General features: G+C 35.5%; 1 protein-coding gene across 11 annotated transcripts in view; it reads left to right on the forward strand.

Moving 5' to 3' along the window:
- HDAC9 (histone deacetylase 9) overlaps positions 1 to 16,340 on the forward strand; it is a 455,819-nt gene that overhangs the window by 350,352 nt on the left and 89,127 nt on the right. For all 11 annotated transcript variants that reach the window (XM_071429136.1, XM_071429143.1, XM_071429142.1 and 8 more), the window contains 4 exons: positions 3,709 to 3,764; positions 4,007 to 4,094; positions 8,432 to 8,551; positions 8,875 to 8,972. In XM_071429136.1, coding sequence (XP_071285237.1) covers positions 3,709 to 3,764; positions 4,007 to 4,094; positions 8,432 to 8,551; positions 8,875 to 8,972 — 362 coding nt within the window. The remainder of the gene's footprint in view (positions 1 to 3,708; positions 3,765 to 4,006; positions 4,095 to 8,431; positions 8,552 to 8,874; positions 8,973 to 16,340) is intronic.

Raw genomic sequence — 16,340 nt, forward strand, 5'->3', positions numbered from 1 at the left:
TTGGGGATTAGATTCATCCCCAAGTTCAAGAAGTGGAACCTGAGTCTTCTACTACTTCAGTAAGTGCTATTGGAGTACCTGCTGTGGTTTATTGCTACTTTTTGCATGGCACTGGCTTTTCTCAAAGTCTAAAAAAAGCCAGATGATTTCCCTAGGGTAGTACTAGGCCGAAACTACTATGCACTGCTTTTCAGTGAGGCTCCTCACCATACCTGGAGTACCTGACTGTCCAGGTGACTCTTGTTTCATTTGGAATCTAGGCAGACCAAGCTTCTCAAGACTGTCATGTGAATGGAAGAATCATTCACACCTTGCCACAGTGACCACATATTGCCCTAGAGAAAAATTGTCTGCGTCTAGTTTTACCTCCTGTATGGAGGTAATGTAATAGAAACACCAGTGGAACTCTGCAATGGATGGTCAATTCTAAGCCCTGGATTGTCCACTCATGGTATTGTCTTGAATATTTGTCTCAGAAAGGTTCATGGAAAGGCACAGTAGATGCCCAAGCTTGATGTAGACTAACACTGTACCCCGAACACTACAAAAAGGGATTAGATTAACTTGACCACCAAAGACAAGAAGGCCACAGTAGGATGTACACCTCTGTTCTTTGGAAATCAAGCATCTAACTTCCTATTTAGAGTCATGAAAGAGGAGTATACTTAGCTGACTGTGGAAAAAGACTAACATTTTTCTTAGTTTTCATTGAAGGTCCAACTCAGCAGGTTTATCTGCAGTCGATCTTCTGTGTAAACTGAATCTGGGCAGACTTCTCTTCCTTTGTTGTTCAAATATGCACAGATTTTAGGATATCTCTATTCAGCTTTATTCTTAATCCTCAAATTTAAATAAAGGTAACCACATAATGGCACAGACATGAATCGTGTTTCTAATGTTCATGTCTGTCAGTCAGTTTAATGTTCTGTCTACTTATAAAGGTGTCTGTATCCTAATATAAATAAGGCTCTGTACAAAAACGCTTTGAATTTATGTGTGTTGGCTTCATTTTCAACATATTGCTCTGTGTTAGTCTTTCTGTCTTTAAAGCAAATTTTTACTTTTCAGTCTACTGTTCTACTGTCTACTGAGCTTGCTGTCTGGTATTTAAAATTGCCTAAATAAAAAAAAAATCATGTTACATTGTACTAACATATGCTGTGTTCATGCAAAGTTTGAAAGTAGGAGAAATTAAGTGTTTTATCAATTGCACAAAAGTTGCCAATAATTCTGTATGGTAACTAGTTTTCAGTATTTGGTATAATTCAACTATGTATTTTGTCATCAGTGTAACATATGCACAGTATTTCTTAAAATATTCAGTATTTCTTAAAATAAGAAAATTTCCCAAGTGTATACTGAACTTTTTTGTGATGTAAAAACTCATAAAAAATGGTCATGACCTTGTTGTGAATATCCTCTGTGCTGGTGGAGAACTGTAACAGTTAAGCTCTGATTCCAGAAATTACCAAGATGTGATAAAACAGGGCTTCCAAAGAGCCTTGTCAAATGGAACAGAAGAGAAGCCTACACTGTAACTGTCATATTGTCAAAAACAGCAGTGCTGATATTTTCTGTCTCTATATTGCCCCATGAAATCCTCCTAGAGATAATCATCTTAATTATATTGATCTTTTGGGAATACTGATAAAGTTAGATGATAATGAGCTGTTAGCTGAGCAGGGGCAGCTGTAAGCCTTTCATGGACTTTTTCCAAATTCCTAAAAATATTGAGAGAAGAAAATGCAGGTAGCATCATGCTCTTTCTCTAGTAATACCCTCTTTACTGAGTCTTTTTTCAGCTCATTATCCCGACATTCAGCAGCATACTTTGTTTTTTCATAAAGGCTACAAAAGAGTTCTTTGCCAAATTCTTCTTTAAGTCATGTTTTGTGTGAGAAGAAAATGTTAAAAAATCCTCATAAAGATAGAGAATACAGTTTTAGCTGAGAGTCGAAAGCTGGTTTAGTGCAGTCCATAATGCCTTTTTTTCTTTTTCTTTTTTTTTGGTGTGCTTGATCTATAGGAAATTTATATTCCATCTCCAGGAATGCCTGCATGAATACTAACATGTATAGTTTTTGTGCCTTTTAATTATTGGGTTGTTGTATTTTGTTTGTTTGGGTTTGTATTTTTAATATGGACACTTAATTTAAAATAAGTCATGATGTCAAATCGCTCAGATTCTTTAAATGGTGGCCAGAAGAACCAGTGTTATACATGCACTCCCTTGGTATTGTACTTTAAGTTTACTGAACTCTGATAGAACTTTGGCCATGCTCCACAAAACTTGGCAGCTGTCTGCTTGGGTTACATCTAGCAGCAAATTAAATAAGACAAGATGGTAGTATTTGTTTATAAATAAATGCCAGTGAAGCAAAATAGGTCGGCAATTCCACAGGTACACACAAACCATGCATTCATATGATTGTAAATAAACAGATTCACAGGAACCAATGTAACTATGAACTGCCATGTCCCTCTGTATTTACACCAGTGTCAGTGAAAGTTTAATAATTGTTATGTTTATCTCAGGTAAGAGAAGAAGCATTTACATTTATCAAGTTTTAGTATATCAAACTGGAATACTTTAATACTGATGAATTAAATACAGAAGTATTACAACCTTTTTCTTCCTGTCCCCTCCTCTCTGAGAATACAATGCTTGATTGGTCATGCAGGCATACATACACATCTAGTGTTTGTGTGAAGCTGTGTGAAAATAGAAGATATCTCATGGGCAGATATCTCACGGACAGATTATAATTTCTTATTTTTATGTATATGGTAATTGTCTTACTTGATGGCATATATATAACTGAATAGAAGGACTACCTTGGGTAGTTGAAATAAAGAGGAAGTACTACGAAGCAGTGGTGTTTCTCCTGAATCTAACTGTTGTAAGAGAAATTTTATATGATATGAGACACTGCTTCTTGAACATATAATCTGACTTTCTGAACAGAGCTACCTTGCCAGCACTTCTACATTTTCCCTTTACCATACCCACACTGGAAGGATGGAAATTCCATTTTTCTTTTATCTTCAGTGACTCCAGAGGCAAAACATTCCTTGGTGATCCCAGTGCTGTACTTTATGAAATGTACATACAGTTCCAGAAAGTGTGTTAGAAATTGACTTCAGGGAATCTATTAACTTGTGAGCATGGCAGGTTCCCAAGTGTAATGTATGGTTTGCAGAAATATGGGGTGTTCATTGTCATCTTTTTTATACTGATAGAAATTACCTGTGTGGGGGGGGGTGTGAATTTATCATTTAGTCTATACAGAGGTAAGGTCAACAATGGCTAATCATGTAAAATATAAAATATATACCTAATTAAGCTACTTCTATTTTGAAGGATCTCAAGATAGAGCAAATTAGGATTACATGATCTTAGATGATCTTTGTCTTAAATACGAATTCTAAACAGCAGAATTCATAACAGGGCTTTCTCATCCTGCCTTTTTCCTCCTCTTTAGATCATGTTGTGTGTGTATGTATGTATGCACATGTGTGTATTTAAATAGCTTATTTGCCACTGTTCTCAAGAATATTATTTCTGGCAGTACTGTGAAAGGGTGATTGGATAGAAAAAGTGCTCAAGAAGCTCTAATAGATTTCAATCCCCTCTGCCTGCTGCTCTGTTTTGCTCTGAGTCAAGTATTTTTTTAAGCTGATAATTGAAAACCTATCTTGTTCTTACAGAATGGCTTTGCTGTTGTAAGGCCCCCAGGCCATCATGCTGAAGAATCAACAGCCATGTAAGTACCAGGGAATATTGCCCATCTTGGAGCACTAAGGTTACTGGCAATCACCTGCATTGTGCATGTCTCTGAAGAACTGTAATTGCTAGCAGATGACTGAAAAGGCTTTCTAGGTACTCCCAGAAGCAGATTTATGGCCTCAGAGATCATATAGCATTTTTTAAAATGCTCTGAACATTATTTATAGCTGTTTTCCTCACTGATTTGCTTTCTTATTTCTGTTCTTCTCTATTCCACAGGGGGTTCTGCTTTTTTAATTCGATTGCAATTACTGCCAAATACTTGAGAGACAAGCTAAATATAGGCAAGATATTGATTGTAGATCTGGTATGTATTCTTGGCAAGCATCACACTCAAAGTGCATCTAGATGAAACATAATGAATTTGTATTTATAAGTCCAATTTTCCTGCTTTTTTTAAATACCTACAAGTAATAAAGGTGTGCATTTCCTCTGATTTTGGGAACTCATTAAAGCCAGGATGGCAGTACTGAAGCTATAAACATCTATGTTTCACTTTAATGGTGTTAACTGCAATTTAATGAGAAGAAGGCACAGATCAGGGCAACTTTTATGGTCCTTAAATGAATTGATACTTCCACTGTTAAAATAACCCTACAGAACCCAAGTTTACTTTTCCCAACAGAATAGAAACTTTAAGTAGTCAGATATTCTTTAAAGAATGTTGTTGCATTGGTAACAAACTTTCCCCAGTTCACAATGATTTGACTTGTTGTATAACTTTGATATTATTAAACAAATCAACAGGTCGTTCCCCCCAAGAAGTTTTCTAGTCATGTATTCCAGGTTTTGGTGGTTCCCTGAAGAAAACCTATGTGATTAAAAATCCACTTCATTGGATTAGTCTTGTATTTTAATAGAAAGCATTTTACACAATACTTAATAAATTTAACAAATGGATTATTTAAATACAGATGACATTTGGCATGTTGGCTATATTATTTTCATGAATAATGAATTGGAGCTCTGCCTTGCACTCAAAGGATCAGCCCAATGCACAGCCCAAGGAAAGTTGAATGCTGATTTATGAGCACCATTTTTGTTTTCCTACAGTTCATGACGAGGTGTAATAGGGTGTCTGACAAAGCATAGACAGGAAATGAACCCTGGCATCAAAACCTAACCTGTTACATCTGCACTTAATTAATTTTTGCAGGTGATAAAAGATTTAAAGACAAAATATGTTAAAGGGTTTTTGAAGTGCAGAGCTTAATAGTCTAAATCTTGTTCATATCTGCACTCATAATTAAATCTTATTGTGGAGTCATGGCCTTACCATCTAGCACTTTTGTTCAGTTAAATATGCGTACTGACTGTTGAAGAGAAGCAGAGAAAGGGGGAGTGTGGGAGAAGGAATGGTAAGTGAAAAATGAGTGGCAGACTAAGTATATGTGTAGATTAAATATTCTTAGAATGTTTTTGAAATATTTCTCAGATTGTTCTGCTGTCATTTAGAAACATAATTATAAACTGCCAGAAGCTATTATTTCTGAAAAATTCACTTCTACTGTACGTTATGTCTATTTGCTGACTTGAATCTTTCAGTTCATTGCTGTAAATTCTGGTCAAAAGTGAACTCTCTGTTTATTCTCATTTTTAATAGGAAAAGCCTACTCAAAGTTCGTGAATGTTTTTAAGTCTTTTTGCCTGTAAATGTTATATTTGCCTTGTTGGGAAAAAACCCAAAACACTTCCCTTTGATATACTTAGCCAATAAGCACTTAGAAATTCGGCTTCAGTTTCTCAAGGCAAGGTTAAATGTGCAAATCATTACCTGTGCAAATGATTACCTGTGAAGCTGTCTATCTTTACCCGGGAAAGCAGATAGGGAATTTTCAGCCTTTCTGCAACTGTCCCATTGACCAGAAAAACTCTGTGGGTGAAAGAGAAAAAATATATGGCTGACACAGATGACTTCATTCCTGGAGCAGTTGCAGTCCAGTCCCTAGTCTGCTCCATGGTCAGAGCAATGATGTACAAAAATTCATATGGAAAAGTTCTTATGCATGCAAACTATGGATAAATGACAGGCTAAACTGAATGAATGAACAAGTTAATAGTGACACCTTTATTCCCACCAACAGAGTTTGGGGCATCTGAAGGAAAGAATGGAATTACAGATGTGAGACTTGAAATTAACCTTTAAGATTATATTTTGATAGTGACTAGCACAGCAGGACCTCATGCAAGTTGGCAGCTATACATGTTACTACAATATAAATATTAAAAAGTAATATCCAATCCCACACACTAAAGCGTACACTAGTTACAAATTAGGTGTAGTCTTCATAGCTTCTACATGTCTTCATATATAAATTCTTAACTTTTTAATTGTCAATCTTCCCTTCATCTATTTAATCTATTTATACAGTAAAATAAAAGACCTATCTGACAGTTTTTTCCCTCATTCCACCATTTGCATAAATCTCTGGTTTTGAACTGTCTTATATACCCTGAATAAATTTGATCCACTAAGGGCAGAATATGAACTCATTTCCCTCATGCTAACATCCGCAGTCTTAAAGAACACATTCCTTTGTCTAATCAGAGACGTTAACTGCTCTTCAATAAAGAGCTCTTAGTGGAATCAAAGTTTAAACAAGAAAGCTAGCTTGAGATTTGAATAATAAAAAAAAATAATAAGGAAAAGAAATATCTCTATTCCCCTTTAACATTTTTCCTCCTGTGTTGGAAACTGTTACAGAAAGAATATATCTAAAGCCTCAAATATGTATGGAAAAGAAAGACTAATTAAAATAACAAAGTGAAGTCCTACTGTGTCCCTTCAGATCTATCTATGTTCCCAGCATAGCTTGTCAGGTTGTTGAAATCTTCATTCCAGGATCATCCATACTTGCATTTATGCTAGTAGGATTTGAGTCTGGTTTGGAGTAAACCAATTAACTCTAACAGCTGAAGACCGAATGGGATTCTGGGATTAGTCTGCATGACAAATTTTACTTCATTTGCCAGTCAGAACCATCTAACACTAGACTGACTGCCTTGAAATCTTCAACAGCCTCATACCAGTGTGTTCTCCTTTGCACGTCTCATGTGTTACATTTAACCTTGGCATTAAGTCACAGTTGGGCTGTAACTCCATCCTCATATTGTTTCAAGTACTTTCAACATAAAAAAGAAATGAAACTCTTATAATACTACCTTGCAGAGGTCCCAGAGGAGGTCCAAGTCAAGCACAATGCAGTACAAGTAGGATTCAATCAATGTAGGGAGTTCTGAACAATGTGGGTGAAACTTGGGCTACTTCAGCAGGCAAGGAGGACAAGCAATGTTCAGTGCTTGCTGTGCTATTGGCAGTGCACACCTTGAGGTACAACTTGAGCCCTTCTGGAGTAGGCATAGTGAGGAGAATGTGACTTCTGTTTCGCAGATGCTACATGGGATTTAGACCTCATAACATTTGTAAAATAAATACTGACTGGATGACAGTGAAAGTGTTGCCATTCAGCATAGTTTGTCTGTCCCTCTTAATTCTCTAAATCAAAAATTTCAAAGGGGTGGCCTAAAGGAGGAAAATAAAAAATATCTATAACTTTTCAGCTTCTTAGAAATGCTAGTGAAGATTTTTTTTTTTAACTTTTACTGAAAGGCAAGTGGATTTTCCATTTTCACTTGTAAAATTCTTGTGTGTCTAACCACATAGAATAGTAGTGAACTGTGAAAACAAACTAAAAAAAAAGGAAACGTCTACATCATCAGCCTTTGTTTTATAGATACACTGTCAGCATTTCTTTGTCAGCCTTTTATTTAAAGACAGAATTTTATTCACTGTCATTATAAAATGTTTGAAGTATGGAGGCTGACCAAGGTCACTCCTTGATTGTGGAAGGCACTGTCCTATCTGCCAGATGATTTAATAGCTAATGAGATCATATTCCTATGTCTTCAACTGTTGCCGTCATGATTTTGCAAAAATTAAGTCCTTTCCGCATCTGGCATCTCTTTTGATGTGGATCTAACTGCTGAGGGACTGAACAGAACTGAATGTTTCAAGAAAGCCAATTTACTCAGCTGGTCGCAGAGCCTTTGACCTCAATAGTGGAACTTGGCAAATCAATGAATACTCTTATGTTTAGTGTTCTGTCAAGAATTGTGAAAAAGCTCTGTAAACCATAGATCCTTCTGCAAAATACTAGTTTGTAGTTTAAACATTAGTCTTTCTTCAGAGGCCAATGAGGCTAGTTAATTAAGCCTGAGGGGTTATGAACTGTTGGCAGTTAATAAGTCATAAAATTCCTCCATAAAACAGGATGCTAGATTCCATCACTGAGGCAAGGAGTACAAAGAGCCGGTGTATAAATATCTAATTGTACAAAAGGACTGGGATTTCTCAATGACTGCTCATCTGGAGTCTCCAGGGCACGCTCGCTATGGTTTCCTGATTTTTAGAAGCCAGTTTAAAAAATGAGTGCATTAAAGAGTAATTTGCCTGAAAGTTCAGGAAGTATGGGGTGGTGAAGGGAGGGGGAAAGGGAAAGACAAAAGGAGGGCAAGGGAGAGGGAGAGAAACTGAGAGAGAGAGAGAGAGAGAGGGAGGAGGAGGGTGTAAAAGAAAGCAGAACTGAGCTCTCTAAACTGAGTTGGACATTATTACATTTGTCATCTGTTTTCTTTCTCCTTTAGGATGTTCACCATGGCAACGGTACACAGCAGGCTTTTTATGCTGACCCCAGCATCCTGTATGTTTCCCTCCATCGCTATGATGAAGGCAACTTCTTCCCCGGCAGTGGAGCCCCAAATGAGGTTAGGTTTATTTCTTTAGAGCCCCATTTTTATTTGTATCTTTCAGGTAATTGCGTTGCATGATTACCCCTAATTTTCTTGTCCTTCTCTGGTCCTTTAAATTACACCAGATTACCAAATTGTCTACTGGGAGCAGGGGACCAGTGGAGAACAAGTGCATAACCCAGAGCAGTCCTTGTCAAACAAGGCTGATCTGACATGTTGTTTGATGTTTGTTTCTAATGCACATTTGAGATTTTTTTTCTTCTCCCCTTTCCCTTTCTCTTTTCCTCCTCCTTTTTCTGCTTTTTCTCCCTTTTTGGCATTTTATTTCTTTTTTTCAGGTTGGAAGTGGCCCTGGTGAAGGGTATAACATAAATATTGCTTGGACAGGTGGCTTGGATCCTCCTATGGGTGATGTTGAGTATCTCACAGCATTCAGGTTGGTACCATTTAAGAGTCTTAAAAACTGTTTGTAGAACAAAAGCACATGAATAAGAGCTAATGTAATATTGAAGGTCAGGAGAATAATCCATGGTGAAAATAAATTAATCCTGGAATATGAGAGTTTAGTAAATGAAAAAATGGGTCATTTAATAGTTGTGATCATCCATGCAGAATCAACAAAAAAATTTCTATTTAATTGGTCACTTGTGTTTTCAGTATTATGCTATGCCAGTAAAATTGCTTTGGGCTTGCTTACTTCCCTACCTAGAAAATTTAAATGTAAGTATTTATTATGCCAGGCAGAAGGAAATTACTGTTCACATTCACATTGATTGAAGTAACATGCCAGTAGAGCAGACAGAAAGGAATATGAAGTATGGTCCAAATCCAGTGCTCTTCATTCATTTAAAAGACTCATTATGATGCTCACAGTTTTGACTATTAGTTTTTTTTCTACAAATTGCAGTAAAGTGTTATTTAATTAAAAGTAAACAATTTTGACATACTGCAATAAGAATGATAGGAAATGTTGCATGCTGTATTTCTCTTTGCTCACTCATAATGAATATTCTCAATAGCTCATTCATAAATGAAATTTTATTCCTTCATAGGTGATGCTTCATTATCTATTAAGTCTTATTTTCATGGGACCAGAGGAGATAAGAACAGTACAAAACACTAAAAGATTTAGAGTTTCAGTGTCCTGTCTTAGATACATCATTTCCTTTCATTGTAAAACAATCCAGTGGAAGAGTTTAGTGAAGTTTAGGGAAGGTGTAGGGTTCATCTTTCAAATTTGGGCAAATGCTACACACCTCTGAAAAGGAGTTTCATTTAAAAAAGAATGATATGCAAGAAAGGCAATGAGAAAACCAATGTGTATCTCTAATGTCCTTCAAGACATTTAGTTTGAAGTAGTGCAATTACCATATACAGTTTTTGACTATACTCCATTGAAAATACACCACAAAAACCCATTAAACTCTTGTTTTGTTTGTTGGAATTTTTGTGTGTGTGTTTTTTGGTTTCTTCCCAAAGAACTTCCGTGCAGCCCATGAAATAATATGCGGAGTTTCTAATAAACAATACCCCTGAAATCAGAGTCTAAGCCCTAGTCAGAGAAATAGCCTGACACATTCATCCCACTGTTATTGTAGAAAAAGTTTTAATCTTTTTTGTATTTGTCTGTGTCTAAAAAGAGTCTAAATAAATGGTAAGTATCTGGCTCCAAATTTTCTACACTCAGTAGTGCATCAACCTCTTTCCAATATATTTCCTATACTTCCATGAGATTTCTACATAAATTAAGGAACTGAATGGTTCAAATCACTGGTATTAGTGTCTGATACTAATATATCTGATATTTCCACCCCAACATTCTTAGTTTGGATCCAAACCGTCCCACTAATGATATAGGTAATGTGGCCATCTAATGATGCAGAGAATGGTGGTCCCAGTTTATTCAACAAAAGACTCACATACTGAGACTGTAACCATAATTGGTACCCCTGCTATCCTGATGAAAAATACCTGGGGTTAAGAATGCATTTACAAATATGTACTTCACAGTTCTATTTTAAGGCACACTAGTAAATTGTTTGGAGCAGCTAGTATTGCTGCTATGCCTATTACTCTGCTTCAGAGTTAGAGGGATTTTCAGTCTCTGTTCCTAAGCAAAGCAGGACTAGGAAAATAAAATTTGTGTAACTTACTACACTCTGACTAATCATATGCAGACATAAACTTAACTATGTTTTTAAGGCAAATAAATTCAAATTTAAGTTTAGAATCTCCTTTTTGAAAAAATTGCTGATGGTGAAAAATTTAATGTTGCTATTTTAAATGCATCCATTTAACTTTGTGATTAATGTTGTAATGAATGTGAATGTTTTTCTCCAAGCAACAACAGGAAATGTTTCCCTACACTCTCAGCCCCTTTTGACCTGATCACAGGCTTTTTGCCCTCTGTAGGTCTTGCTGACATGGATTTAGTATGACTGGTGTGACAGTTTTGAATGGGGATCATTGAAGTAAACAGCATGCAACTTAGAAGGGTGGATACAAAAATTTGTCAGTTACTTAGGACAGATCAGGTAGCTGTTTCTGTAGACCTGGCCTGAGTGGTAGGTAAATTTACAGCTCCTAGTAAAGAGACACTTTATCCATGGGCCAGAATCTATCCTTGCTATTATCCAAAACATCACACATGATGTAGCCTAAGTTTTCAGTTTGTCCAGAGCAGAATTGTGAGACTGGCAAGAGTCCAGAAAAGTACATGAGTTGCCATGCTCTCCCAACAAATCAGGTGTTGTTCTGGAGTTTCTGTCTACAATGAGTCAGTTTTTAAGAAAATAAGTGAATTTCAGAGATAGAAAAACATGATTTGGTTTTTTGTTTTAGATGACATGCTTTATAAGACAGACTTACAGAGAAGGTCCAAACTAAGTTGTGGAGCAAATTTTCAACATCTTCTATCTTAAGAGAAAAATAGGGGGAAAATGGAGATATTTTCTCTATATACCTACCGTAGACAGAGAGGTTGGGCAGTATTCATTCACTAGTGAAGGCAGGAGTGGATACTGGTGAAGGTCCTCTCTGGTGTGACCAAGGTGTAAATTTGCAGATTGGGTGGAGCCTGTTTGGAGAGAAGCCAAGGCTTCCTGCTGGTTCCAGAGCCTAATCCTTTGAGTTCTTAGGAACTGAGAAATTTGCATTAAAATATTCTGAAACTCTCCAGCTAGTGCACAGAGCTTTCACTTTCTCACCAGCAGAGCCCTAATTTCATCCTAGAATTGTGCCAAGCACATATTTGAAGTGTCACCAGCCTTGACACTAGGTAGCTTGTTATTTATTACTTGATTGACTGTCAAATTTCACAGCAGAGATCCTTCTAAATGATAATGTCCACAGAAAAAGAGACCAAGGCTTTTTTTTTTTCTTTCTCTAGAGTTCAGCTCATAACCAGATATTACATATGACAATGTACTTGATATCAATTTTTAGGTCAGAATATATTTTTAGAAGCATTTACACACATACCTATCTACATGCAGGTAGCAGAATACTAGTTATTTCCCATTGCATAAATAACTAGATAAATCTATTTTATGTAAATCTTTTTAGGACTGAATAATATTCCACCTCTGACTTCATCTAAACTGTTTGACAAAATATTTTCATTTCTTCAGGAAAAAACAATTTTCACATGTGAAAATGCAGAAAAATTTGAGCACAGAGTAATCACTTCAAAGGCATGCTGAGTGGCTGTCCTGGGACAGTAGTGGGAAACAGGAAAAATTAGGGTGCTGGCTTGTGTCTGCCATTCTGATTTCAGCGCTACATTAAAAGTTTATTATATTTTTCAACTAACTCTTTCTATTGCAAAATCAAATTGAAGTGGCTGTAGCCAATTTAAAGATGAAGACTGCTCATTCATTTATAAAAGATGTTTTCATTTCTTTCTTATTGCTACTATGAAAATAAGTTTGCATGTGTTAACTACATGGAGGTAGTAGAAAATGTAGGATAGAGAACTTTCTGTAGAATGGAAAATAATTGCAGTAATCAAATCACTATGCTATTTAATTTTGCCAGAAAAGTGTTGTTTGATGTTTACCATAGTTAAGGAACTGGCCTAGCTACAAAAAATCCTTGAAATAATGACAGTTTTCTAAAGGACAGGCATCTCTTCTTTTCTCCTAAGATAACAAAAATGCACAGCTCTTTTCCATTATTTTTAAGTTCTGAAGTATCCCTCCAGAGAATTTGTTTCATCATTTAGTTCCACCTATTCAGGTTAAATTTGCTTTAATCTCTTTGAAAGCCAAAGAATATGGTGGCTGTTTTCTAGGAGGATGATTTTACACTCAAGTTTATGAGGATGTAATCCACTCTCTTCTGCCAACAGTTCTAGAAAAAAATAAGAGCAATGGTTGACTAGTAATGTTCAAATAATTATTTTCATAAGCTCCACATTGCACCAGATGTGCTCAGTAAAGCAGGCAGCAGAAGGAGGCTCAGGTCTGTGTTGTACATGCACATATGTCTCTGTGTGTACTTGGAGTTTGCAGGGGACAGGAAAGATGTGTTTCTGCAGAGTGGAATACAGAGGATGCAGGAGGTGGTGGAAACAAATGAGAGTGCTCACAAGTGTGAAAGAGAAGCAAGAGACAGAAGGAAACTAGGCTGTGCCTTCCAACTGCTTAGCACTGGTTTTATTCAACAAAGGAGTTGTAAATTTAGCTAAACCAGCCAGTATGCTCTGGCTGCTTTGCACTAGTCCAGAGCAGCATAAAACAGCCACAGCATATTAATGAACCTGGCCATAAAAGCTTGCATAAAATGAAACATATATGTGTGGGTGATTCTTGGAATGATTAGCAATAGCTCATGATAATATTATCTTTTAGCAGTCACATGTTTGATTTTAATTTAAGAAGGGGAGCAAATTCAAAAGAAATAGGTGGCAATAAGGCAGAGTTAAGGATGAGCTATATCCATGATTTAATTTAAAATACATTTGTAATTACCCCAAAATATAATTTTAAACAAAGTTCAAAATAAAAATCATGGTTCAAATCACATATGTTAAAATGTAAAAATGAAAGAAAACAAAGGTGTGCAGAAAATCTTCATCCTGTCTTGCAGTCCTTAGTGGTTGTTTTGGGAGAAAATCAGTATGTTTAAAACTCTCTGTATTCTAGTCTGCGCTCAAAAATATTAAAAAAAATATTCCTTTTCATCTTGTGGCCATACAAGGTGCAATTATGTTAATTTGAAATATTGCATTGATGTATACAATTTGTTTTTTTCCATAGTTTTTCATTACCAGATCTCATGACATTTAATTTTGACATTTCAAATGAAAAACTCTGTAAAAGTATTTTTTGATGTTTTCATATATATATTGCCCTTGTTAACTCTGTTTCAGCATAGATATTGACTGTAGTTTTTCTTTACTATTTACGGTAGAATTTAACTCATAAATGCTACGAAGAACACTATATTGCTATATATGCCTTATGTTTTTTAATAGAAGTATACATAGCATGTATTTTTATTTATGAATTTAATTTTCCTGTAAATTTTACTTTTAAAACTTTTTTGTTGACTAAGGAATTTGAGATAACTTTTAGAAGTTTCATTTATCCTGTTGGTATTGAATTTCATGGGTTTAAGTATGTGTGTCTGAAAAACAAAAATTCTTTGTTTTAACTCAAATCACTAGTCTTCCACTTTCATTAAATGTCCATTTGTTTATGTATTACATGTGTAGATGAAACTCACATTCTTCCCTATCCACATTTATTATTTTAAATACTTTTGTATGATCTGTGTAATGTCCTTTCCTATTTTTCTTCTCTCAAAATACAGTATTTCTGGTATTTTTCAATCTCTCTTCACTTAGAAATGTATCCACTTGCCAAATCACTTTAATTGCTCATTGCTGAGGCTTGGCTATTTTCTGGAAATGAGCTAAATACACCACATGAGGGCGAACCATCAATTTATATGATTTTGAATATTATTATGGCTGTCTTTGGCATCACTGCTCTGCAATGTTGTGTAACTCTCTGAGTAGAAACCTTGGTTTCTGATAAACATAACAAAATAATGTAGAAGACAAAAATCAGCATTTTTTCTCAGCTGTACCTAACTATTGAAAGTGAGTCATAGTACAATGCTGTATTGTGATGTTTAATGAATTCCACCAATAATAGATTTTGAGTATAAAGTTCTTTTATACAATGATTCTCAGTACCCATAAATTAATGCTATTAATTTTTTATGACTGTAATTTCCAGAGGCTGCTGCTGAGGCTATATTATACTAGATGAGGTCTAAAAACTACAATAAGACTAAGTTTCTGATTCAAATGTTTGATAATGTTTGATATCTCTTCAAAGAGATAAAAAGACAAAAGCATGGGAGCAGTTTAAAAAAAAACAAGTTAGCTACTCAGCCTCATGGGTCAATGAAAGAAGAAGTAAACTCCAGTAACATCTTCAGAACTTCAACCTGTTGTGTTATCAGTGAACTCTAGTAACAATAGCCTCAGAATTACCCAAATGCCATCCTTATCTTTAATAATGGAAACTAATTATTATTTCTCAATATATTGCTTTGTAATAACTGCTAACAGTTATCTCAACTATAGTTATTTCTCTTGTCTAATTGTTGGCAGAAATACATTCAGCATTTTACTGTGTATAGAGGAAGGCAGAATCTCTGAGTAGTGTATGACAGGCAGATAATGATTTACCCAAATGCAAGTGGACATTATTGAAATTGCTTTTTACCCACAGTCCTTCTGCATTGTCAAGGACAATGAATTTAGGAAGAAAAATGTGGCTGAACAGAACACAGTCATGGAAGCTCTAGGAAATCTAAACAATGTTTTCTGTATGAATGTGTATGGTTTGCTTTCAGACATCCCTAGCATTCTGCAGGTATTAGTTACAGTTTCAATCATTTTTTAATTTCTGACCTTGTTACTTCTACCAGGGGTCTTTAAAAGATGCTCATTTCAACCAGAGATGTCTCTCTTTTCTCTTCTGTCATAGAAAATGTCTTAGGAGAATTCAAAGGTGTACCATCAGCTATAGAAAGATAACTTAGGAGTGCCTGAACAATTTCTTTTGAAGAAGTTTGAAGAAGGTAGAAGTCTGCTTGGAATAATTTTTAAATCTGCTTTGAGTATAAGTTTCATATGTAAACATTCAATAGTCCTGATGATTTGTGACTTTAGAATTCTTTTTTGAGTGTGGTGATGAAGGTTTTGTAACAATGATAAATTTTCATGCTTTTTTTTTTTTCTTGACAAATGTTTTAAGCATTGAGTCTTTAGGAAATGGAGAAGCAGAGTTAAAAGCATTTGAAACAGTGGTATAAACAGCTTTTCAGCATTTTGTTATACTTCAAAGTTCACCATAAAACTAAAACTGGCAACAGTGTTTATAACTTGCAACCTCTTGTTCTGCCTACTTCTTTGCTTTTATTTGGAAAATCTAACTTCTGACTGAATACCCTAAATTTTCACCTTTACTGTACTGGGATTTTTAAAACTGTATGTGGTGCTCCTTTAATTCACTGGAACTACAAAAGTGAAACCGTTCATTACAGAAATTAATTAGTGTTGGCTTACTTTTCTACAGATGCACAGTTTCTTTTATTGACATGGCAGAGTAGGGGGCGGAGGAGAAAGGATAATAAAATATGGCATGTGTCAGGTTTATGTGCTTCAGGTTAAAAACTATTTGATTAAAACCCCAAGCTGTACATAGTCTGTAGTTTCAAAGTACTGGAAAGTATCTGAACTCTTTTCCAATATAACCATTTTCCAATTTTTGTTAAGCCAGAAAGA

This window comes from Agelaius tricolor, unplaced genomic scaffold (genome assembly GCF_023055355.1).
Source record: "Agelaius tricolor isolate 1412-34295 unplaced genomic scaffold, bAgeTri1.0.p SCAF_6, whole genome shotgun sequence".
Taxonomy (NCBI): domain Eukaryota; kingdom Metazoa; phylum Chordata; class Aves; order Passeriformes; family Icteridae; genus Agelaius; species Agelaius tricolor.